Below are 24,371 nucleotides of genomic sequence, written 5' to 3'. Positions count from 1 at the left end.
CTAAGTGTGGATCTTTGGCAATGATATATGTACCTAAAAGCACCAAGGTAATATTAGAAGTTAAACAACAATTGAAAAATGATGCAGTACAACACTCCCTCCATCCCATTATATAAGATTTTATTACATGTATATCTAGACATCATTAGAACATTAAGGTAACACTCTTCCTTATTGCTATGTAGCCTGGGATTGCATATTTAGTCATTAAGTACAATGCATGTTGCTATGTAGCCTTAGATATATTAAATATGGCCCTAGTTAACCTACTGATAAATGGGTTACAAATATATTCAGTGAAATGTCTGATTCGACGATTAATCCCTTATCAGCCCCGGGCTATATGGTACCAGCTACTGTATCTTGAACAGTGGGTACATATAAGCAATGCGATGAAACTAACCTCGATGGAAAACAACACTATTCTCAATATTGTCCTGCATGGATACATATAAAGGCATGTTAAGGGACAACAGGCTAAACATCAACCAAATATATCCCTGGTAGACAACATAATCTACAAATGATAGCTTCATTGGAAGGCTTAAGAACGCTAGTTAAGCAAAACAAGAAGTGGAAAGGTGTGTTAACTGCATCAGGCATAACATTTAAAAACAAGCAAATAGTCATTCAAACTGGTATTGTGCAGGTCTAAAGTACACAAGTTATTGATAAAAAACGAAAAGCCATGTTAACTGCAATATCCTTAACATCAACCAAATATCATAATTCATAGTGATATGGTTGAAACTGTTATTGATGAAATTGAACTGCCCGGCAAATACTTGCACATATAGAGCATCACATTGTGAAGAACTGAAATAAACAAGTCATAAGGCCATCTCTAGCCGATCCTTAAAAAGTTGAAGGACTAACACCCTTAGTGGATACATATATATATATAGGCTAGACTTCTAGGGTTTAGCCATTACGATCTCGTGGTAGATCCACTCTTGTAACACTCATATTCATCAATATCAATCAATCAGGACGTAGGGTTTTACCTCCATAGAGAGGGTAAACATTGCGTCCCCCGTATCCTGTTACCATCGATCCTAGACGCACAGTTTGGGACCCCCTACCCGAGATCCGCCGGTTTTGACACCGACAGTCGTGCGGATGGGTTCTTTGGGACCGGAGCGACGAGGCGCGTCGGACAGTGGCAACGGCGGGTGCTGGGGTGGCCGGAGTTGGCAACGGCGGCGAGCGAGGCGGCGGCCGGAGCTCGGCTTCGTGCGAGCGTGGCGCTAGATCAAGCAGGCGATCGAGTAGAGGGGCTAGGCGGCCTCCTGGAGGAACCAGAAGCGCGATGCCGTGCAGGGGCGCGGGTGGTTCGAGCTCAGGCCACGGCGGTGACAAAGTCGGGCGGCGGTGAGCTATGCTCACGGCGAGAACGGCGCTACAGCATGCAAACGACAACGGGAGCAGGGGTGGAAGGGGGAGTGGCTCACGGCGCTTGCAACGGATGGCTCGGCATGGTCAGGGCAGCTCTATAGGCGGCGCATCGACGACAGCGATCTCTGGCGATCCGAGGATGAAGACGACGGCGTGAAGGCGATGCAGAGCTTCTGGCGAAGCGTGTCTTGGTGAGGATGAAGAGGGGAATGAGGCAGTCCTTCTAGACACGACGGATAGGCGGGGCAGTGGCTCTGGCCGCGGCGAACGGCGTCGGTGGCGGTGGCATGCTCGGCCATGGGAAGAGAAAGCAGAGGAGCGAGGGGGAGGGACACTGGGAGAGCGAGAGAGAGTCGAGGGGTTTCTAGGGTGGGTGCATGGCGCTCGGGGCCGTCTCCAGTAGCGGTAAGAAGGCAGGAGGTGGTCGGGCGCGTGCTCGCGCGCGTCGGCCACGCGCGATGTCCGGCTGGCGCAGGGAGGAAGACGACAAAGGGGGAAGCGGTGGTGGGCCGGGCCACTTCTGCCAGGTAAGGCCCAGGTGAGATTCCTCTCCTCTCTGTCTTTTTCCTATTTCTGTTTTGTTTTCTAATTTGTTCTATTTGTTTTGATTTAGTTCCAGCACTAAATCATTTTAGTTGCTTCTGGAAATTCTTGTGGGTGTAAGATGAACTAATACAAAGCCCCACATTATTTTTCAGAATTATTCGAGTTATAAATATATTTATAGGAATTTATAACCCCAATTCAAATATTTAGGATTTAACTCAAAGTCCACAAATGTCATGGAAAATGTACAATATTTATGGAGGAGCTTTTAATCACTTCCCATAATCATGTACATTTTTGAAGGGCACTTTGGAATCATTGAGAATTATTTTAGGTTGATCTTGTTTGAAAATAAATTGGTGCTAGGGTTTGGTCATCCCCATTTGAAGTTTCAAATAAATCTAGACATGATGCATGGATGCTTGTGCAACTATTTGCAATCAGATTCTAGGGCCGTGACAACTCACCCCCACTAAACAAGAATCTCGTCCCGAGATTCAAGACGTGAGGTAAGAAGACAGAAGGAACACAAAGCTAACACGATCTTCATGATCCAAACTCCCTTCTCGAAGATGTTGATTCATTCCTTGAAATTGATCTTGACGTCCTTGCTTTCAAGATCTTTATCCAACTATGATGACGGAAGAGAGGAAACTCGACAGAATTCGATCGTCACGAAGATCAAGCGATACACGATCAACTCATGGAATGAGACGAACGAATGCCTCTTGAGCCGAGACACAAGACACATATCAGGGGTGAAAGGAAACAGATGGCGATGGCTCAACTTGGTAGGAAACAATTCCACACTCGATCATGATGTAGTGAGGAGTTAACTGCCATGATTCCTCAACGGGGCACCTTAGGGAAGGTGACTCGTAGAATTATTCTCTCAAGTGGCAAAAAGAATTACTTTTGATACAAAGATCATTGAAACCCTCTATACTAGCCTAAGGCAATCACAATCGATCATTTGAAGGAGTTCTAAAGATTGGCATACTCAGACTAGAATGGATGATGTGGACTACCTTGTTAAAGACAACGCAATGGATGATTTTGCTTATCATCGGAAATGGATGGGACCCATGGTATGTCCACTTTTGAAGATGATCTTGGACAACAACTGCTGAGAAAGGCAGCCCATGGGAAATTGGCACAATGGCGGTGCAAGCTGGGAACAAAATGCAACTGTTGGGAATGTTCCAACCATCATATTTGCCCGAGATTCAGATCCGATTGGTGATAGGATACTTCAGACTTAGCATGTCTGAAAAGAAAGTTTGCAACACAAACCGACGAGATGATGTTGCGAGATTCTCGGGAAATGAACTACGATAGTAAGCTCCAAAACATGCGCTGGTTCTGCTACATACCTGTGAACACGTTGTCCAACACAAGCATGACCACATAGTAGTCTTACAGCAAGCACTACCAAGTTCGGGTAGAAACCATCATTGAGGATATCAAAGTCTTGTGCATTACCATGGATTAGCAGTTAACTTCTTTTCCTGGAACAAATCAATCAGTGGCTTGGTGTGCTAGGGATTCATATAGAATGAAGGTTGCAAGTCTCTAGACCACATAATACTTCGCACATATGCATGACTGACTTGGGATGATTACAGAGGAAGCAAAACAAACTTTTTCGAATTCACGGCGGCAACTTGCATCGAATGCACATGAATTAGAGGAAGTCTCTTCTTTCATCCAAACATATGCTTCATGAATGGGACATGAAGATAATGCTTATAAAAGTTTCCAACACTAGCTTGATGTTCAACACGAATCACGGAGGAGATAAAATGTTGATGATGGGCTAAACAACAAGTCATTAAGATTCCCATGAAGATGGAATCCCACAACTATGTGAACAAGGCGATAGCATTGGTCAGAACAAAAGATATAATGATGTATGCTCGAGGGATCAACCACGAGTAAGACAACATTATGAACATCGTTGGTTCTGATTTGATTTGACGATATCCCATACTCAAATCAAAGATTGTGTAAGACAATAGGTCCAACAACTGATCACGAGGACCAATTGATGAAGATATCATCTTTCTTCAACACACACACACACAGAAAATATCCCTTAGATATGAACTAAGTTAAGAAAAGCTTTTACTTTCCAACTCTCCAAGTTGTTGTCTAGATCAACCAACCAGCTCAGGGATATCCAACACAAATTCTTGGAGCAGGGGTGATTACAAGAAACCAACTTCATAACGAGCTCAACATAACAGTCAGGGGACAGCCTGGCGATACTTCCGAGAAGATAGCCAGAAAATTATGAACCACCGAAATGTTATTAAGCTCGGGAGCAATCTCACTTTCGAGGCAAGATGATATGATCAAAGGAGCCAGGGATTGACACAATCCTAACTCATTGATCGAAGAGTGCACCAGAAATAAGGACTATGTAGCACCATCAATCTTAGATGATGATTCAATAACCAGCACGCTAAGAGTGAGAGTATTGTCCATTAACTACCAAGCAACGAGGTTGCTAGGAGTATTGATTTCACACATCACAGTTCACTTTTCGGCATTCCAGTTACAACAACACGGGACCGAGGAATGAATAATGATGGCGAGAAGTATCATTGCGTCAAGAATTCATAAGAGGTGGTGCAATTCTCATGACATTCCTGACAGAAAGACGGCAACACTCCAAGGTAGAACAGAACAAAAGCTGGATTGGCATTTTGGTCTGCGGGGTACAACTGCTTTGACCCAATCCTAGAACTGGATGAGGTACTGGAGTTTGTTTCTCCTAGTCATTCTAAAATAGAATGGCTTGACGGACTATAAAATAATAGGCATCGACGAACACAGATGCACAACTACTCCTGACTATCAACTGATAGATGGAGGTCAGAACACAACTAAAGGGGAACAACTCAAGGAACATAAAACTTTCTGAGTTTTGGATGCATAGATTAGTATGTCGAACCAAGTTCGACAGGTTTCTTCCGGATAACCCATGCAGAAAGGTAGGACTGGCAGAGTCACAATAGAATGGGGAACTCATCGAGAGCACTCTTGTTGTGATCTTTTGGTTCAAACAACTTCTGCCATGAGCAGTTCATGGTATTTGGAAGAAGGAAATACCACGGACCTCGAGCACTATCGCAAAGGTTACTAATATCCTATAGGAATGAGCAACACTATCAACATGAAGTAAGTAGGGTGAGCTCGGGTTCAAGAACCCAGGAACAGAATACCTACTAACTAATAACATCATGGGATGCTTTCAAGAATGATGGCCAGAATCATCACACTAGGAATATAAGCATTGCAAAATACTGGGTGGTTTTCTAGGATGCCTAGGGTCATAATACTAGCTCCAACATATATGTCGAGGCAATGGAGTACCTCAATAGACGATTGGTGTAGTTAATCTGGCCCAAAGGAACATCGAGAACGGAAAGAAGGGATTTGCAAATGCATCAGACTGTTTAGAAATCTGGGATGACTCAATAGCATAACGCCTGTAAATGCTCAAAAAAATTGAGACATCCTGCAAAATAGTGGCATGACCACTCAATCATCACAACATCAAGGTTCTGAGGCCAACTATGAACATACGGAAGTAATAGAAACTGAACTGAGACTTGAATCCATCAATCCTATAAGTCTACGGATTAGTAACATGTGATCCTAATAGAAAGATGAGAAGCCTAGTTCTTAATCCCCGTAGAAGAGAAGAGGGCGACTCAGATCAGAAGGGCATAAGGTAAAGGAGTAAAGAGAGTCTTACGTTCCCTTCCACAATCAATTCCCTTATATAACTAAAGCATTTCTAGACTCAACTTCGACCAGTTTGGCATGGTAATCCTACAGGCAGTCAGGCTCTGATACCAACGCTGTCAGGACCCCGATCCTAAATCACACCGATCTAGCATGTAACACATCATATCACTTTGCGGCCTCACGCATGGTATCCCCACGGGTGCCACCTTACCTGGCCCAGGACCGTTTGCGCCTTTTGGCTCACGTATATGACAGTGCCGCTAGCATCCATATGACAAAGAACCCGGGCCGACATGTGGTGTAGGGTGGAACCCTAAGTGGAGATCTTTCATGAATTGGAGGGGGAATCCCCAAGAACAAGATGAACACAAGAGGGAAAAACAAGAGGAACACTCAAGAACAAGTCCAATCACACATCCACTAGACAATCAAACACACAAGATCCACAAGGTACATGAACAATCAAAGGGAAATAAGATACATGGTAGAGTTCATCCCAAATCCTATGAAGGAGATGAGGGCTTGATGATCTAGATAGATCCTTCCCTCAAGAGGGGTCTTCATCCACTAGGGATCTTCTCCAATGGAGGCCTTGAACTCCAATGGAGTGTCTCTCTCTCAAGAGGAATCCCACAAGGGGAGATACATGAGCTAAGCTCTAGTGTTTAGATCTATTCTTAGCTAAGTCTAAATGGAGGAGATGAAGGAGTATATATAGGTCCAAGGGATGAAGGGGTAAGCAGGGGCGAAATGGGGATTACATGGGCAAAGCCCGCAGCAACACACAGGGGGCCCCGTGTGCACGGGGTAAATGGAGCCCGTGCGCACGGGGTATGCAGAGACCTGACGCAAGGGCCCGTGCGCATTGGGCCCGTGGACACGGGGGTCCCGTGGGCATGGTACACGCCCGTGCGCACGGGGGCTTCAGGACCGCCAGCCTAGGAGGCCTGTGGGCATAGGGTTGGAGTGGCCCGTGCGCACGGGGTTGCCTGGGAGCTGCTGCCTTCTTCTTGGCGCTTCCTTCTCCACTTCCAGGCTTCCCTCTTGGATGGTGTAGGTGTTCACTTCTTCTTGGACTCCTCCTTGATGAATGTGTAGCTCCGCTCACACCTATGTATGCATGCGAGAGAGGGGTCAAGTAGTATACCATCCTCGAGAGGTACAAGTGGACACGTGTAAAGGAGATGATTCATCTTTGTATGGATGAAGTAGATGTGGCACGCGTCACTTGCCAAATGGACTCTTGACATGGTGATGTCCATAGGATACTCCGCATCATCCCCTCCCCCTTGGGAAAGATCCGACCTCGGATCGAAATCCAAATCACCATGGGAAAGAGATGATGTTGCCGTGTAGTAGTGGAGGATCACCAAGCATTCATCATCTTGTAGTTCCAAATGGGCACTCTCTGATGTCGTACCGTCTTGTAATTTCTTTAAAAGGAGCAAAGATAACAAGCACTTGGAAAAACAAATGTGGTTGGCGTAAGAGCAAAACCAAGCATTCAAGAGGTGATTCACCCAACAAGTCTTGTCATCAAGCATAGCATATGGTTTGACAAAGAAGTGTGGCATGGCATTTAAGCATATAAGGTGAGCACAATCAAGGACATCATGGAAACAAGTATGCAAATGGGAGGTAAAGATGTGATAACCCACAAGTATAGGGGATCGCAACAGCTTTCGAGGGTAGAGTATTCAACCCAAATTTATTGATTCGACACAAGGGGAGCCAAAGAATATTCTCAAGTATTAGCAGCTGAGTTTTCAATTCAACCACACCTGGAAACTTAGTATCTGCAGCAAAGTAATATGATAGTGGTGGCAGCGGCAACAAAAGTAAAGACAGCAAAAGTAATGTTTTTGGTATTTTGTAGTGATTGTAATAGTAGCAGCAGGAAAGTAAATAAGCGAGAACCAGTATATGGAAAACTTGTAGGCACCGGATCAGTGATGGATAATTATGCCGGATGTGGTTCATCATGTAACAGTCATAACATAGGGTGACACAGAACTAGCTCCAATTCATCAATGTAATGTAGGCATGTATTCCATATATAGTCATACGTTCTTATGGAAAAGAACTTGCATGACATCTTTTGTCCTATCCTCCCGTGGCAGCGGGGTCCTATTGGAAACTAAGGGATATTAAGGCTTCCTTTTAATAGAGAACCGGAACAAAGCATTAGCACATAGTGAATACATGAACTCCTCAAACTATGATCATCACCGGGAGTGGTCCCGATTATTGTCACTTCGGGGTTGCCGGATCATAACACATAGTAGGTGACTATAGACTTGCAAGATAGGATCAAGAACTCACATATATTCATGAAAACATAATAGGTTCATATCTGAAATCATGGCACTTGGGCCCTAGTGACAAGCATTAAGCATAGAAAAGTCATAGCAACATCAATCTCAGAACATAGTGGATACTAGGGATCAAACTCTAACAAAACTAACTCGATTACATGATAAATCTCATCCAACCCATCACCATCTAGCAAGCCTATGATGGAATTACTCACGCACGGCGGTGAGCATCATGAAATTGGTGATGGAGGATGGTTGATGATGACAACGGCGACGAATCCCCCTCTCCGGAGCCCCGAACGGACTCCAGATCATCCCTCCCGAGAGGTTTTAGGGCTTGGCGGCGGCTCTGTATCGTAAAACGTGATGATTTCTTCTCTCTGATTTTTTTCTCTCCGAAAGCAAATATATAGAGTTGGAGTTGGCGTCGGAGGGCATCCAGGGGGCCCACGAGGTAGGGGGCACGCCCTAGGGGGGGCGCCCCCACCCTCGTGACAAGGGTGTGGGCCCCCTGGTCTTCATCTTTGGTGAGGATTTTTTATTATTTTTTCTAAGATGTTCCGTGGAGTTTCAGGTCATTCCGAGAATATTTGTTTTCTGCACATAAAACAACATCATGGCAATTCTGCTGAAAACAGTGTCAGTCCGGGTTAGTTCCATTCAAATCATACAAGTTAGAGTCCAAAACAAGGGCAAAAGTGTTTGGAAAAGTAGAAACGACGGAGACGTATCAACTCCCCCAAGCTTAAACCCTTGCTTGTCCTGAAGCAATTCAGTTGACAAACTGAAATAAAGAAAGAAAGAAAGAAAAACTTTTACAAACTCTGTTTGCTCTTGTTGTTGTAACTATGTCAAGCCAGCATTCAAGTTTTCAGCATAGATCATAACTAACCACATTTGCAATAATTCTCAGGTCTCACAATTACTCATATCAATAGCATAATCAACTAGCAAGCCATAATAATAAATCTCGGATGACAACACTTTCTCAAAACAATCATAATATGATATAACAAGATGGTATCTCGCTAGCCCTTTCTGAGACCGCAAAATATAAATGCAGAGCACCTTTAAAGATCAAGGACTGACTAGACATTGTAATTCATGGTAAAAGAGATCCAATCATAGTCATACCCAATATAAATTAACGGTGATGAATGCAAATGGCGGCTGTGCTCTCCAACTAGTGCTTTTTAATAAGAGGGTGATGACTCAACATAAAAGTAAATGGATAGGCCCTTCGCAGAGGGAAGCAGGGATTTGTAGAGGTGACAGAGCTCAGTTTTGAAATAGAGATAAATTGTATTTTGAGCGGTATACTTTCATTGTCAACGTAGCAACTAAGAGATGGCGATATCTTCCATGCTAAACACATTATAGGCGGTTCCCAAACAGAATGGTATAGTTTATACTCCCCCTCCACCAACAAGCATCAATCCATGGCTTGCTTGAAACAACGAGTGCCTCCAACATACATCAGGTCCCAGGGGGAGTTTTGTTTGCAATTAATTTTGATTTAGTTTGCATAAAGCATGGGACTGGGCATCCCAGTGACCAGCCATTTTCTCGTGAGTGAGGAGCGGAGTCCACTCCTCTTGAGAATAACCCGCCTAACACGGAAGATAAGGACAACGTTGGTTGATACATGAGCTATTCGAGCATACAAAACAGAATGTTTATTTGAAGGTTTAGAGTTTGGCACATACAAATTTACTTGGAACGGCAGGTAGATACCGCATATAGGAAGGTATAGTGGACTCATCTGGAATAACTTTGGGGTTTAAGGGATTGGATGCACAAGCAGTATTCCCGCTTAGTACAAGTGAAGGCTAGCAAAAGACTGGGAAGCGACCAACTAGAGAGCAACAACAGCCATTTACATGCATTAAAATTAATAAACATTGGATGCAAGCATGAGTAGGATATAATCCACCATGAACATAAATATCGTGAAGGCTATGTTGATTTTGTTTCAACTACATGCGTGAACATGTGCCAAGTCAAGTCACTTAAATCATTCAAAGGAGGATACCACCCCATCATACCACATCATAATCATCTCAATAGCATGTTGGCACACAAGGTAAACCATTATAACTCATAGCTAATCAAGCATGGCACAAGCAACTATGATCTCTAATTGTCATTGCAAACATGTTTATTCATAATAAGATGAATCAAGAACGAGGGACTCATCATATTTACAAAAAAAGAGGTCGAGTTCATACCAGCTTTTCTCATCTCAGTCAGTCCATCATATATCATCATAATTGCCTTTCACTTGCACGACCGAACGGTGTGGATAATAATAAGAGTGCACGTGCATTGGACTAAGCTGGAATCTGCGAGCACTCAATAAACAGGAGAATACAAGGCAATATGGGCTCTTGGTTAAATCAACAATAATGCATATAAGAGCCGCTTCAACAATTTAATTATGCTCTTCTCCTACTGACCCCCAAAGAAAAGAAAAGAAATAAAACTATTTACACGGGAAAGCTCCCAACAAGCAAAAGAAGAAAAGAAGAACGGGAAATATTTTTGTGTTTTCTTTTTAATTATTACTATTATAGCAGAAAAATAAACTACTACTATTTGTTTTGGTTTTTCTTAAGGTTTAACAAACACACAAGAAGAAAGCAGGAAAAGGAAACTAAACTAGCATGGATATTACAATGAAAAAGTATGAGCACCGACATCTAGCAATGAGTGTGTGTGAACATAAATGTAACGTCGGTGAGAAATACGTACTCCCCCAAGCTTAGGCTTTTGGCCTAAGTTGGTCTATGGCCATGGCTGGCCTGGCGGATATCCATAATAATAGTTTTAGGGGTCGTACTATGATGAGGAGGAATAGTTGGGATCATACTGATGTGCAGCGGTTATCGCCTGCTGAGCTGCAGCGTGGAGTCGAGCTGCTTCCGCTCTCCTCTTGTACTCTTCTGCCTCCTCTCTGGTAATAACATATCTTCCTTTTGTCTGTGAATCAAAGAAGGCAGGAGCAGGGAGAGTAATACGGAAAACACGTCGTTTATCAAAAATTAAACGATAAGAGAGGTGATTCAGGCCTCTCGACAAACTGGTGCGAAGCCATAGAGGCATAATTTAAATATGCAGGGGGCAACTCCATATCACCCTCACGAATGTCTATCTCAAGAAAATAAGCTAAGCGGGTTGCATAAATTCCTCCAAAGAAATCTCCATTATGTCTATTATGATGCAACCTACGAGCTACAATGGCTCCCATATGATAAGATTGGTCTCCTAACACAGCACTCCTAAGAATGCTAAGATCAGGGACACACATGTGACATGCTTCATCCTTAGCATTTATGCATCTACCGATGAAGAGAGCAAAATAATGTATAGCAGGAAAGTGAATGCTCCTTATAGTAGCCTGCGTTATATCTCTAGATTCCCCCACAGTTATACTAGCAAGAAAGTTTCTAAATTCAGATTTAGGGAGATCCCTAACACTACCCCATGATGGAAGTTCGCAAGCAGAAGTGAAATCCTCTAAGTCCATGGTATAAGATTTGTCATAGAGATCAAACATGATTGAAGGAGAATTACGTGATGATGAATACTCAAACCTCCTCACAAATGAACTCGTGAGATCATGATACTGGGGGAATTTGTTAGCCACAAAATCCTCAAAACCGGCATTGCGCAAATATGCTTTGAATTCTTCTTTAATTCCCGCATGGTCCATAAAATTTTCCGACGGCCATTCGCAAGGCCGTACTGGAGCGTCTCTTGGTGGATCCTTGTCAGCATCGCGCATAGCAATCCTGGGTCCTTGCTTCTTAGAGGAACCACCTTGGAACATCTTCCTAAGCATATTGTTTTTCTCTGAAAAATTCTAAAATTTTTAGTAACTTCAAACAAAAGTGAACCAACTTTAATAAAACTGATAGCAACTACTCCTACAAGTGCCTAGAGCCTATATCCTTGGAACCATATAAATTTGACATGCAAGCTCAAGAACATGGTCACCTATGCAACACAAATTTGCAAAGAATAAAGCACTAGAACAAAAACTAATTGGACCAATGGAGGAGTCACATACCAAGGAACAATCTCCCCAAGCAGTTTTGCGAGAGGTGCTTTGAGCAAGGAGATCGAAAATCACAGCAAAAGTGGCTGGAACTCGTGCTTGAGTTGGTTTTTCGGGTTTGTGTGAGACAAAGGAAGAAGATGGGTGCTGGGATAAGTGGAGGAGGGCCACCATGGGCCCACGAGGCAGGGGGCGCGCCCTATAGGGGGGGCGCGCCCACCACCCTCGTGGCCAGGTGGCAGCTCCTCCCGTGGTAATTTTTGCACAGTAAATCCTCAAATATTCCCGAAAAAACATATTAAATTGGCATGGTATTCTGAGGACTTTTATTTTTGGGATATTTTTATATTGCACGGATGAGTCAGGAAACAGACAGAAAAATACTATTTTTACTTTATTTAATATAAATAACAGAAAGTAAAAGTGGGGTACAGAAGTTTGTGCTTCTAATTTCATCCATCTCATGCTCATCAAAAAGAATCCACTAACAAGGTTGATCAAGTCCTGTTAACAAACTCATTCCGATAATCATGAAACCGAAGAAATTTCGAATAACACTAAGTTACCTCAACGGGGATATGCACATCCCCTATAATAAGTATATCATATTTCTTCTTGACAGTAGGAAGAGGAAATTCAAAGCCTCCAAATATAATCGATGGAATTTTTCCAATAGAGTTGATACTATGAACTTGAGGTTGTTTCCTCGAAAAGTGTACCGTATGTTCATTACCATTAACATGAAAAGTGACAGTGCCTTTGTTGCAATCAATAACCGCCCCTACAGTATTAAGAAAAGGTCTTCCAAGAATAATAGACATACTATTATCCTCGGGAATATCAAGAATAACAAAGTCCGTTAAAATAGTAACGTTTGCAACCACAACAGGCACATCCTCACAGATACTGACAGGTATAGCAGTTGATTTATCAGCCATTTGCAAAGATATTTCAGTAGGTATCAGCTTATTCAAGTCAAGTCTACGATATAAAGAGAGAGGCATAACACTAACACCGGCTCCAAGATCACATAAAGCAGTTTTAGTATAATTTCTTTTAATGGAGCAAGGTATAGTAGGTACTCCGGGGTCTCCAACTTTCTTTGGTATTCCACCCTTAAAATATAATTAGCAAGCATGGTGGAAATTTCAGCTTCCGGTATCTTTCTTTTATTAGTAATGATATCCTTCATATATTTAGCATAAGGATTTGTTTTGAGCACATCAGTTAATCTCATACGCAAAAAGATAGGCCTAATCATTTCAGCAAAGCGCTCAAAATCCTCATCATCCTTTTTCTTGGATGGTTTCGGAGGAAAATGCATGGGTTTCAGAACCCAAGGTTCCCTTTCTTTACCATGTTTCCTAGCAACAAAGTCTCTTTTATCATAACGTTGATTCTTTGATTGTGGGTTATCAAGATCAACAGCAGGTTCAATTTCTACATAATTATCATTACTAGGTTGAGCATCATCATGAACATCATCATTAATATTTTTACTAGGTTCATGTTCATTACCAGATTGTGTTTCAGCATCAGACATAGAAATATCATTTGGATTATCAGGTGGTTCAGCAATAGGTTCACTAGAAGCTTGCACAGTTCTATCATTTTTCTTCTTCTTCTTTTTAGAAGAACTAGGAACATCAATATTATTTCTTTGAGAATCTTGCTCGATTCTCTTAGGGTGGCCTTCAGGATACAAAGGTTCCTGAGTCATTCTACCAGTTCTAGTAGCCACTCTAACAGCATAATCATTTTTCTTACTATTCATTTCCTCAAGCACTTGTTTTTGAGCCTTAAGTACTTGTTCTACTTGAGTGGTAACCATAGAAGCATGTGTGCTAACAAGTTTAAGTTCACCTTTAATATTAGCCATATAATCACCCAAGCGTCTAATCATATAAGCATTTTCTTTTAATTGTCTACCAAAATAAGCATTGAAGTCGTCTTGCTTAAACATAAAGTTATCAAACTCATCCAAGCACTAACTAGCAATTTTAGTAGGAGGGACTTCAGCTTTATCATATCTATAGAGAGAATTTACCTTTACTACCTGTGTCGGGATATCGGGATCAGGAGGTTCTTCAGTAAATAAAGAATTAAGATCATATGTTTCTTCAACAAGCGGTGAATTAAGACCATGTATTTCTTCAATAGAAGGTAAATTCTTAATGTCTTCATCTTTAATACCTTTTTCTTTCATAGATTTCTTTGCCTCTTGCATATCTTCGGGACTGAGAAATAGAACACGTCTCTTCTTCGGAGTTGGTTTAAGAATAGGCTCAGTAATTGGAGCAGGAGCTGGCTCAGGAGGTGCCCAATTATTTTCATTTGTCAACCTATTATTCAATAGAATTTCAGCTTCATCCGGTGTTCTTTCCCTGAAAAGAGAACCAGCACAACTATCCAGGTAATCTCTGGAAGCATCGGTTAGTCCATTATAAAAGATATCAAGTATTTCAAGTTTCTTAAGAGGATGATCAGGCAAAGCATTAAGTAACTTGAGAAGCCTCCCCCAAGCTTGTGGGAGACTCTCTTCTTTAATTTGCACAAAGTTTTATATTTCCCTCAAAGAAGCTTGTTTCTTATGAGCGGGGAAATATTTAGCAGAGAAGTAATAAATCATATCATGGGGACTACGCACACAACCAGGATCTAGAGAATTAAACCATATCTTAGCATCACCCTTTAATGAGAACGGAAATATTTTGAGTATATAGAAGTAACGCGATCTCTCATCATTAGTGAACAGGGCAGCTATATCATTTAACTTAGTAAGATGTGCCACAACAGTTTCATATTCATAGCCATAAAACGGATCAGATTCAACCAAAGTAATTATATCAGGATCAACAGAGAATTCATAATCCTTATCAGGAACTCATATAGGTGAAGTCGCAAAAGCAGGGTCGGGTTTCATTTTATCTCTAAGTGATTCTTTGTTCCATTTAATTAATAACCTGTTAATCTCATATCTATCTTTGCAAGCTAAAATAGCGGCAGAAGATTCCATATCAAAAAGATAGCCCTCAGGAATAACAGGCATATTTTCATCATCACTATCATCATCGTATTCAGATTCAATAATTTCTTTTTCTCTAGCCCTAGCAATTTGTTCATCAAGAAATTCACCAAGGGGCACAGAAGTATCAGGCATAGAAGGAGTTTCATCATAAGTATCATGCATAGCAGAAGTGGCATCATCAATAACATGCGACATATCAGAACGAATAGCAGAAGCAGGTGTAGGTGTCGCAAACTTACTCATAACAGAAGGTGGATCAAGTGCAGAGCTAGATGGCAGTTCCTTACCTCCCCTCGTAGTTGAGGGATAGATCTTGGTTTTTGGATCTCTCAAGTTCTTCATAGTGATAGGCAGATATAAATCCCAAGTGACTCAAAGAATAGAGCTATGCTCCCCGGCAACGGTGCCAGAAATTGGTCTTGATAACCCACAAGTATAGGGGATCGCAACAGCTTTCGAGGGTAGAGTATTCAACCTAAATTTATTGATTCGACACAAGGGGAGCCAAAGAATATTCTCAAGTATTAGCAGCTGAGTTGTCAATTCATCCACACCTGGAAACTTAGTATCTGCAGCAAAGTGTTTAGTAGCAAAGTAATATGATAGTGGTGGTAGCGGCAACAAAAGTAAAGACAGCAAAAGTAATGTTTTTGGTATTTTGTAGTGATTGAAACAGTAGCAGCGGGAAAGTAAATAAGCGAGAACCAGTATATGGAAAACTCGTAGGCACCGGATCAGTGATGGATAATTATGTCGGATGCGGTTCATCATGTAACAGTCATAACATAGGGTGACACAGAACTAGCTCCAATTCATCAATGTAATGTAGGCATGTATTCCATATATAGTCATACGTTCTTATGGAAAAAAACTTGCATGACATCTTTTGTCCTACCCTCCCGTGGCAGCGGGGTCCTATTGGAAACTAAGGGATATTAAGGCCTCCTTTTAATAGAGAACCGAAACAAAGCATTAGCACATAGTGAATACATGAACTCCTCAAACTATGATCATCACCGAGAGTGGTCCCGATTATTGTCACTTCGGGGTTGCCGGATCATGACACATAGTAGGTGACTATAGACTTGCAAGATAGGATCAAGAACTCACATATATTCATGAAAACATAATAGGTTCAGATCTGAAATCGTGGCACTCGGGCCCTAGTGACAAGCATTAAGCATAGCAAAGTCATAGCAACATCAATCTCAGAACATAGTGGATACTAGGGATCAAACCCTAACAAAACTAACTCGATTACATGATAAATCTCATCCAACCCATCACTGTCCAGCAAGCCTACGATGGAATTACTCACGCACGGCGGTGAGCATCATGAAATTGGTGATGGAGGATGGTTGATGATGACGACGGCGATCAATCCCCCTCTCTGGAGCCCCGAACGGACTCCAGATCAGCCCTCCCGAGAGGTTTTAGGGCTTGGCGGCGGCTCCGTATCGTAAAACGCGATGATTTCTTCTCTCTGATTTTTTCTCTCCGAAAGCAAATATATAGAGTTGGAGTTGGCGCCGGAGGGCATCCAGGGGGCCCACGAGGTAGGGGGGCGCGCCCTAGGGGGGCCCACCCTCATGAGAAGGGTGAGGGCCCCCTGGTCTTCATCTTTGGCGAGGATTTTTTATTATTTTTTCTAAGATGTTCCGTGGAGTTTCAGGTCATTCCGAGAATATTTGTTTTCTGCACATAAAACAACATCATGGCAATTCAGCTGAAAACAACGTCAGTCCGGGTTAGTTCCATTCAAATCATACAAGTTAGAGTCCAAAACAAGGGCAGAAGTGTTTGGAAAAGTAGATACGATGGAGACGTATCAAGATGCTAATATGTGTGACAAGTGAACAAGCATCAACCTCAAGATCATAGCAAGAATGTGCAATGTGCTCAACAAAAGGTCTATGGTAGGCATAGGAATCATTCACAACACCAAGTAGAATGAGGTTTCTAAACACATGTGTCAAGTGCAAGACAATCCAAGCATAATGTGCATGGGGTGTAGTGAATATAGTGTGGCACTCAACACAATAGAAAGAGCAAGTGTTCATCATGTGTGAGGCAATCAAGGCAAGCATGTAGCAATCGATGGGACATGGCATATGTGAAGTGATGACATTGTTGCAACCAAACATATGAGAGGAGCAAGTAATCCAAGAATTGGATGCAACACACAAGGCATATATATCATGATGAACAATAAGTCTCATGGTGCAAGCAACACAAGTAGTATGATCCGCAATAGCCATGCTCAAGAAAGATGTCACCTTGAAGGCGTGTCCTTGTGCATTCTTCACAATGCCGAAGTGGTAGCAAAGGTGTTGGAGAAGCGAGTCGTGGTCGAATGTATGAGGCTCGCTCTCAAGAGCTCGAATGGTCAACTCATGTGAAGCAAAAGTCGACACAAGGTCCAAGTATCCTACACATGCATAAAACAAAAAAAAAGAACGTATGCGCATGGTAGATAAACACATCATCCATCATGATGGTTCTCTTCTCTTGCACATAACCATTAGAAGCACAAGTGCATGAATAATATGATGCAACAATGGCAATATTCATGGCACTAGGTATATGGTGCAAAGGGGTAAGACAAGCATGCTTCACAAGAAATATGTCTGAATCTCCAAATATAGGCGAGAATGCTATGGGGGCAATCTCATTAGCAAGACTGAAGGTATAGTTGCACTCAATACATGGCAAATCATCTAGCATGAGAGAGGCAACATGTGGAGATATATGACAAGAAGAAATAATAATCATGTGATAAGCATGTAGATGGTTGTCATCAACCGCATGAAGTGAGCAAGTATGAGTCATCGGTGATGCAACAAGGCAAGCAATCATAGGAAACAAGTCGTGCAAGCTAGTAGTGCGAAGATGCAACATACTAGAGGAAATCATGGCAATCATGTCATGTGAGCAAATAATAGGCATAGGCAATGCACATGACATATCGCAAGCACAAACACAAAGCAAGATCATAGCATAATCATAGGCATGGGGCACAAAGCAAATATGGCAATAACAAGTGATATCTCCACCAAGCTTGCAAATACACATACAAGTATTAGAATCAATCATCATGTGTAATGCAAAGCATGGGTCACAAATGCATGGCAAAGGCATAGTAATGAACATATCATGCAAAGTGAACATGGCAAGATGGGCATAGAATAGGTAATGGATAATAACCCATAGCCAAGGGAGGGCCATGTAGAAGAAATGCGTGAAGTCTTTGCGCGAAGATAGTGGTGGGAAAGACAATCCATGGGATCCTAAGTCATCGTTGCTCTCTAGAGCTTGTTTTGTCAACTCGTGGGATTGCGAGGTTGACAAGAATTCATGGGTACCTACACAAAGGAGACACAAACGAAAGAAATTGTGTGTGCGGTAAATGTACACACCATCCATCATGATGTGTATGTGCACGTGAGAGTTAGCACAAGATAAGCATCGCTCAAAGAAATTTGATGCATGGTATAAGAACATGTCATCCATCATGAAAGAATATTTATTGTGTATAACACGATGGGGATGCAAATTGAGCATACAAGTATAAGGATCATGCAATGGATGGGATGAATAAAAATCTCCTAAAATGTATGAGGAAACTATGGGGGTCTCCTCATGAGCAATGTTGGAAACGTCATATGGAGAAAATGGACAACATCCAAAACAATGCATATCCATAGCTAGATGGTTATGGCATGGCATATGAGATAAATAATGCAAAGGTAGCATATCAATATCATCACAAGAAAAACAAATGCTAATAACCATGGGCTTTTCATCTATGCCATAAGTGCAAATTGGGTTAATCTTAATGGCATATGCATAGTCACTATGAAGAGATTGCAAATATGACATGTGGTCGATCTCATGCATAGCATATGACAAGTCAAGCGGATTGGCAAACATGATGTGACCGAGAGAATTAGCACAAGAAATCCTATGTAACATGGCATCACAACTAATAGACTCCACATGGCAATCATCATACTCATCATAAATGGGTAAATCATCGCATGGGGAAGTCACACTAGCATGAAGCATGGAAATAGGTTGATCAACATCATGCAAGCAATCAACGTCAAGAATGTCCACTAGTGGGACTAGAGCATCACCTTCACCTATGTTACCTTTGTCATTCCACTCATGTGGTGTAGGTGAGGTGGGAAAGACCAAATGGTGGTCATCTTCATCTTGATGGAACCATGTGGGGGGTGCATCACATTCCACCATGGCCATCATCTTGTCCAAAGGTAGGACGAAGTCGTCGAGAATCGGCGCGTCATCATATAAGGGACCTAGCACCAAATGAGAAGACACAATAGAGGTAGAGGTCAAGTCGTTAGTGTTGAAAGTGGCCTCACATGCCCTATCAACTACCTCACTTTCTCTATGTGGTGGTTTACTCACTCCCTCACAATAGGTGCACTCAAACTCACATATGGTGGAGTCACTCTTCGCACTCAAGAGGTGGGGGTTGTGGCTCTCCTCACATCGGAATTGTGGAAACACATCATATATGGGGCTAGTGGTGAAGTCACTCTCACTCTCAATATGGTGGCAAAAGTCACTCAAGTCATCATGTGTCGCCGTGGTCGAGGTGACATACTCAACCATCTCATCGCCGTCGCCATGGATGAAGGCCGAAGATGGCACATCATCACTCTCGCCTCCTAAGATGGAAGCATCATCCTTGCTCGCCACCGTGTCGCTCGCCTCCGAAGCTTGGTCGTTGAAGATCTCCGTAGTTGAACTTGTCGCTGCACCGTCTTGAAAAAGAGTCATAGGAGACTCGGCATCGTCAATGCCACAAAGAGGGATGGTGGTGAAGTCGAACTTGGGAGCATCGTCTTGGAGCTCGTCGGGCTTGGACATCGTGGTGGTACTAGCCTCATGCTCGTTGTGTTGGAGCTTGGTCTTCAAGAAGTGTGCTTGGGATGGAGAAGCCTTGGCCTTCATGAGTTCTTGTTCCGCCTTGAGAGCACTAATGTAGTTGTCATCGAGGGACTTGTAGTTCGCGGGGAAGATAGGCTTGGAGATGTCATTGTTCAATCCCATCATGAAGTGGAACTTCATTGACATGGGGTCGTCCACGCCGGCACGTCGCAAGGCATGCTTCATCTCCTTGAAGTACTCGTCGATGGACTTGGATCCTTGGATGGTGTTCTCCAATTGGCGTAGAAGTTGTTCCGTGTAGGTTGGAGGCACGAACTCTCGCCGCAAAACTCTCTTCATCTTGGGCCAACTCATGTCGTAGTTCTCCGAAGGTGTGTGAAGCCACCATGTGGACGCGTAGTCGTGAAAGTTTCTTGAGGCGCACTTCACTTGATCTTCGAGAGGGACTTGATGTAGCTTGAGGTAGTCGTCCATCAAACGCTCCCACTCAAGATACTCCTCGGGTTCTAGAGTCCCATAGAAAGGAATCTCGTGGTTGGTGTCGAGGTCATAGTAGCTCGAGATAGTAGTGGACTTGAGCTCGTGGAGTAGGCGAAGATGTCGTACGTCCGAAGGCGAAGATGCCATGAAGTCACTTGGCGAAGATGCCAAATGTGTTGAAGAAGCCGTAGCCTTGTAGTCAATGTTGCTGTACTGTATGGCCCGTGCGCATGGGGGTGCTGTAGGCCGTGTGCACGGGGTCCCGTGTGCACGGGGGTCGAGGGCCCGTGTGCACGGGGGTGGCAGAGAATCCAACTCTCGTCCAGTAGGTCGCTCTTCATGGTCTTGTCGATGTCGATGCTTGTGTGTACTTGCCGCAGATGGTAGCACGGAAGTCTTTACACTTGAGCGTCTTCTCAAAGATGAGGAAGACCGCTTGCCGTTCTTGATGAGGACCATGAGCTCCTCCATGTGCTTGTCCATCTTGGCGTCGATGACGTTCTTTATAGCAGCGAACCCGTCGTCGTGGTTGTAGACCGGAGGTGAAATGCCTTGCCTATCCATCACAAAACTCGAGCAAACGTGAGTAGAAAATGAGATAAACAATACCAAGCTACCTTTTCCCAAAGTTGAGGATGTATCTCGTATCACTCAATGTGAGATGAAAGAATAGTGGAATTGGTACCGGACTTGTTCACTCACACCTATCAAGTAAAGCTTATGGTGGAGCTCGGTGAGGATAGTGGCACAAAAATTTGATGCAAAATGTTAGAAAGAGTCAATAATGTTGGAAAAGATTCACAAATTCGCAAGGTGAAATAAGTAGACCAATAGTAATATGTGGCACACGGAAACACACACACGGATAGATAAATGGGGTCGTGCAACCAAGGAATGAGCACAAAATGTGGAATCCCTGGAAAACGCTCGTGTTGCACAACTCAAGAGAGACGCTAGCACGATTGCTCAATAGGCGGATACGACACTTGTGCACAACCTATAAGATGCAAAATGTATGAGCTTTCTATCCCAAGTATGCTATGTGTATGATGTTCCCGTTGTTCTTCTCAAGGTGATCCAAGATGATCGGATATGACAATCTTATGCGCAATGTGGTATGATGCTATGGCACTTGCTTACAAGCTCTTTGCTCTCTTTTCTTTTGCTTAAAAGCTTATTCTCTTTTTTTGATATGGCCACTATGCGAAATGCACAAACCAAGATAGCAATTGTGTATATGCCGGAACAATCTTGTGACACAAGAGATGATATGATGATACCAATATGATATGGTATGTATGAAATGGAAGTTGTATATCACTAGTGTGCACAAGTAAAGTTGCCGGCAATACTCAAATGGCTAGTCTCGATAGGCAAGTGACGCAAAAGGGGCTCAGGGTTATAAATGCAATTGCAAGGGGAATGTACAATGGTGTCGTCGAGGTTACCGTCCTTGAAGATTGTGAGTGGCGGTTTTCTTGATGTAGATACCAAGAGGATGGAGACTCGTCCCTAAGTAGCCGAAACACCTTAGGAAACGGTAAAAAAACCGCGAATTCAAAATCTCATGGACAAAAGTCAAATGGTGGTAGCGGAGATGGCAATGCAGAAGTGGTGGTGATGGATGATGAAGAAGCAGCCGTCCCTAAGTAGCCGAAACACCTTAAGAGACTCAAGTCACCACTCAAACAACCATAAATGCTAAATGGAGCAAAATGGGTGATGGATGATGAAGAAGCAGCCGTCCCTAAGTAGCCGAAACACCTTAGGTTGCGGAAGGCTATGGTGGATTTTGCGGATGGTATGGTGGAAGGCCTATGCAAAGATGCCAAAATGTCAAAAACAATTATGGAGTCAAATGGTGTTGGAGCCTATCTAGGTGGATGGGGGATGTCCATAGCTACTCAACGAGCTAAAGAAGGCGAAAACCGGTCTCCGGATGTGGAAGTTAAGGGCGAAATGGTGAAGTACTCGCGGCTGCTGTAGGGGGGGGGCATGCGCACGGGGTCTAGGGCTCGTGGGCACGGGGTGTCGTGCGCACGGGGTCTAGGGCCCGTGGGCACGGGGTGTCGTGCGCACGATACACACACCGAGGGCACGGGGTCACCTGGGACACGCGCGTTTGGCGGATATCTTCCCGATCTGGGCTCCAAATGGATGGATCTCTTTGCTTTGGTGTAGCTGGGGGTATGGGGGTGGTATGGGAGGGTGGGAGGTCGAAGGGACAGCGGCCGAAATGCACTGGAAGGATCGTGCGCATGGGGTCTGTCTGGCCCGTGTGAACGGGGTCCCATGTGCACGGGGTCCCGATGGCCCGTGTGCACGGGGTGCTCTGTGAGCGGACGAACTGCTCCGGATCCGTGGGTAAATACGAAATTGGGGTCTAAATCAAAGGATGGAAGGTAGGGGAAGGTGGAGGAAAGCTAGATCCACTTGAAACCAAGCAAATCCGTGGATCAAATCCAACAAAACATCATCAAAACCAACAGATCACAAAAAAAAATTGGGGCTATTTTTGGTGGGGAATTTTCGAATTTAGGACGAAATCAACAAAACTAGGCTAGAAAACAAAGAGGGGGCTCCAATTTCGTGAGAAACCATGGCTCATGATACCAAATGGTGTAGGGTGGAACCCTAAGTGGATATCTTTCACAAATTGGAGGGGGAATCCCCAAGAACAAGATGAACACAAGACGGAAAAACAAGAGGAACACTCAAGAACAAGTCCAATCACACATCCACTAGACAATCAAACACACAAGATCCACAAGGTACATGAACAATCAAAGGGAAATAAGATACATGGTAGAGTTCATTCCAAATCCTATGAAGGAGATGAGGGCTTGATGATCTAGATAGATCCTTCCCTCAAGAGAGGTCTTCATCCACTAGGGATCTTCTCCAATGGAGGCCTTGAACTCCAATGGAGTGTCTCTCCCTCGAAAGGAATCCCACAAGGGGAGATACATGAGCTAAGCTCTACTGTTAAGATCTATTCTTAGCTAAGTCTAAATGGAGGAGATGAAGGAGTATATATAGGTCCAAGGGATGAAGGGGTAAGCAGGGGCGAAATGGGGATTACATGGGCAAAGCCCACAGCAACACACAGGGGGCCCCGTGTGCACGGGGTATCCAGAGACCTGACGCAAGGGCCCGTGCGCACGGGGTCCTTTGGGCCCGTGGACACGGGGGTCCCGTGGGCACGGTACATACCCGTGCGCACGGGGGCTTCAGGACCGCCAGCCTGGAAGGCCCGTGGGCACGGGGTCGGAGGGGCCCGTGCGCACGGGGTTTCCTGGGAGCTGCTGCCTTATTCTTGGCGCTTCCTTCTCCGCTTCCAGGCTTCCCTCTTGGATGGTGTAGATGTTCTCTTCTTCTTGGACTCTCCTCGATGAATGTGTAGCTCCTCTCACACCTATGTATGCATAAAAGAGAGGGGTCAAGTAGTATACCATCCTCGAGAGGTACAAGTGGACACGTGTAAAGGAGATGATTCACCTTTGTATGTATGAAGTAGATGTGGCACGTGTCACTTGCCAAATGGACTCTTGACATGGTGATGTCCATAGGATGCTCCGCATCAAGATGACTAGTCGTGAACCCAAAGTGGCGCTAACTTACGGGGACAGGAATACATGAACCAGCATCGAACATGTCGGTCATCAACGTGTGAATCCAGGTTGTAGCAACTGGGCTAACATGACTCTGGGAACCCAGGTTGTGGCAGGCTAGTAGGACTCCGGAAGTCACCACGTGACATTTCCCTGAAGGGACAGACACAGGAAGGAAGTGGATCACATGCCGGCCAGTCTAAGTGTTTCGGAGCAGTAGTAACTGGGCTAGTAGGACTCCGGTAAATCGGGCTGTAGCAGACTAC

At 43.7% G+C, this 24,371-nt stretch overlaps 1 protein-coding gene across 1 annotated transcript; it reads right to left on the bottom strand.

Moving 5' to 3' along the window:
• LOC147981722 (uncharacterized) lies at nucleotides 1-21,058 on the bottom strand. The gene is made up of 3 exons (XM_087516070.1): nucleotides 20,005-21,058; nucleotides 17,374-17,525; nucleotides 1-33 (listed from the first exon to the last, which is right to left on the bottom strand). Exons 1-3 carry the CDS (start codon nucleotides 21,056-21,058, stop codon nucleotides 1-3), a joined length of 1,239 nt encoding a protein of 412 aa, XP_087372196.1.
• Between the last annotated feature and the right edge of the window lie 3,313 nt (nucleotides 21,059-24,371).

The sequence above is a fragment of the Triticum urartu genome, chromosome 3A (genome assembly GCF_056163025.1).
Source record: "Triticum urartu cultivar PI428250 chromosome 3A, HENAU_Tu73, whole genome shotgun sequence".
In the NCBI taxonomy this organism is placed as follows: Eukaryota; Viridiplantae; Streptophyta; class Magnoliopsida; order Poales; family Poaceae; genus Triticum; species Triticum urartu.
This window is presented reverse-complemented; position numbering and strand designations above follow the sequence as displayed.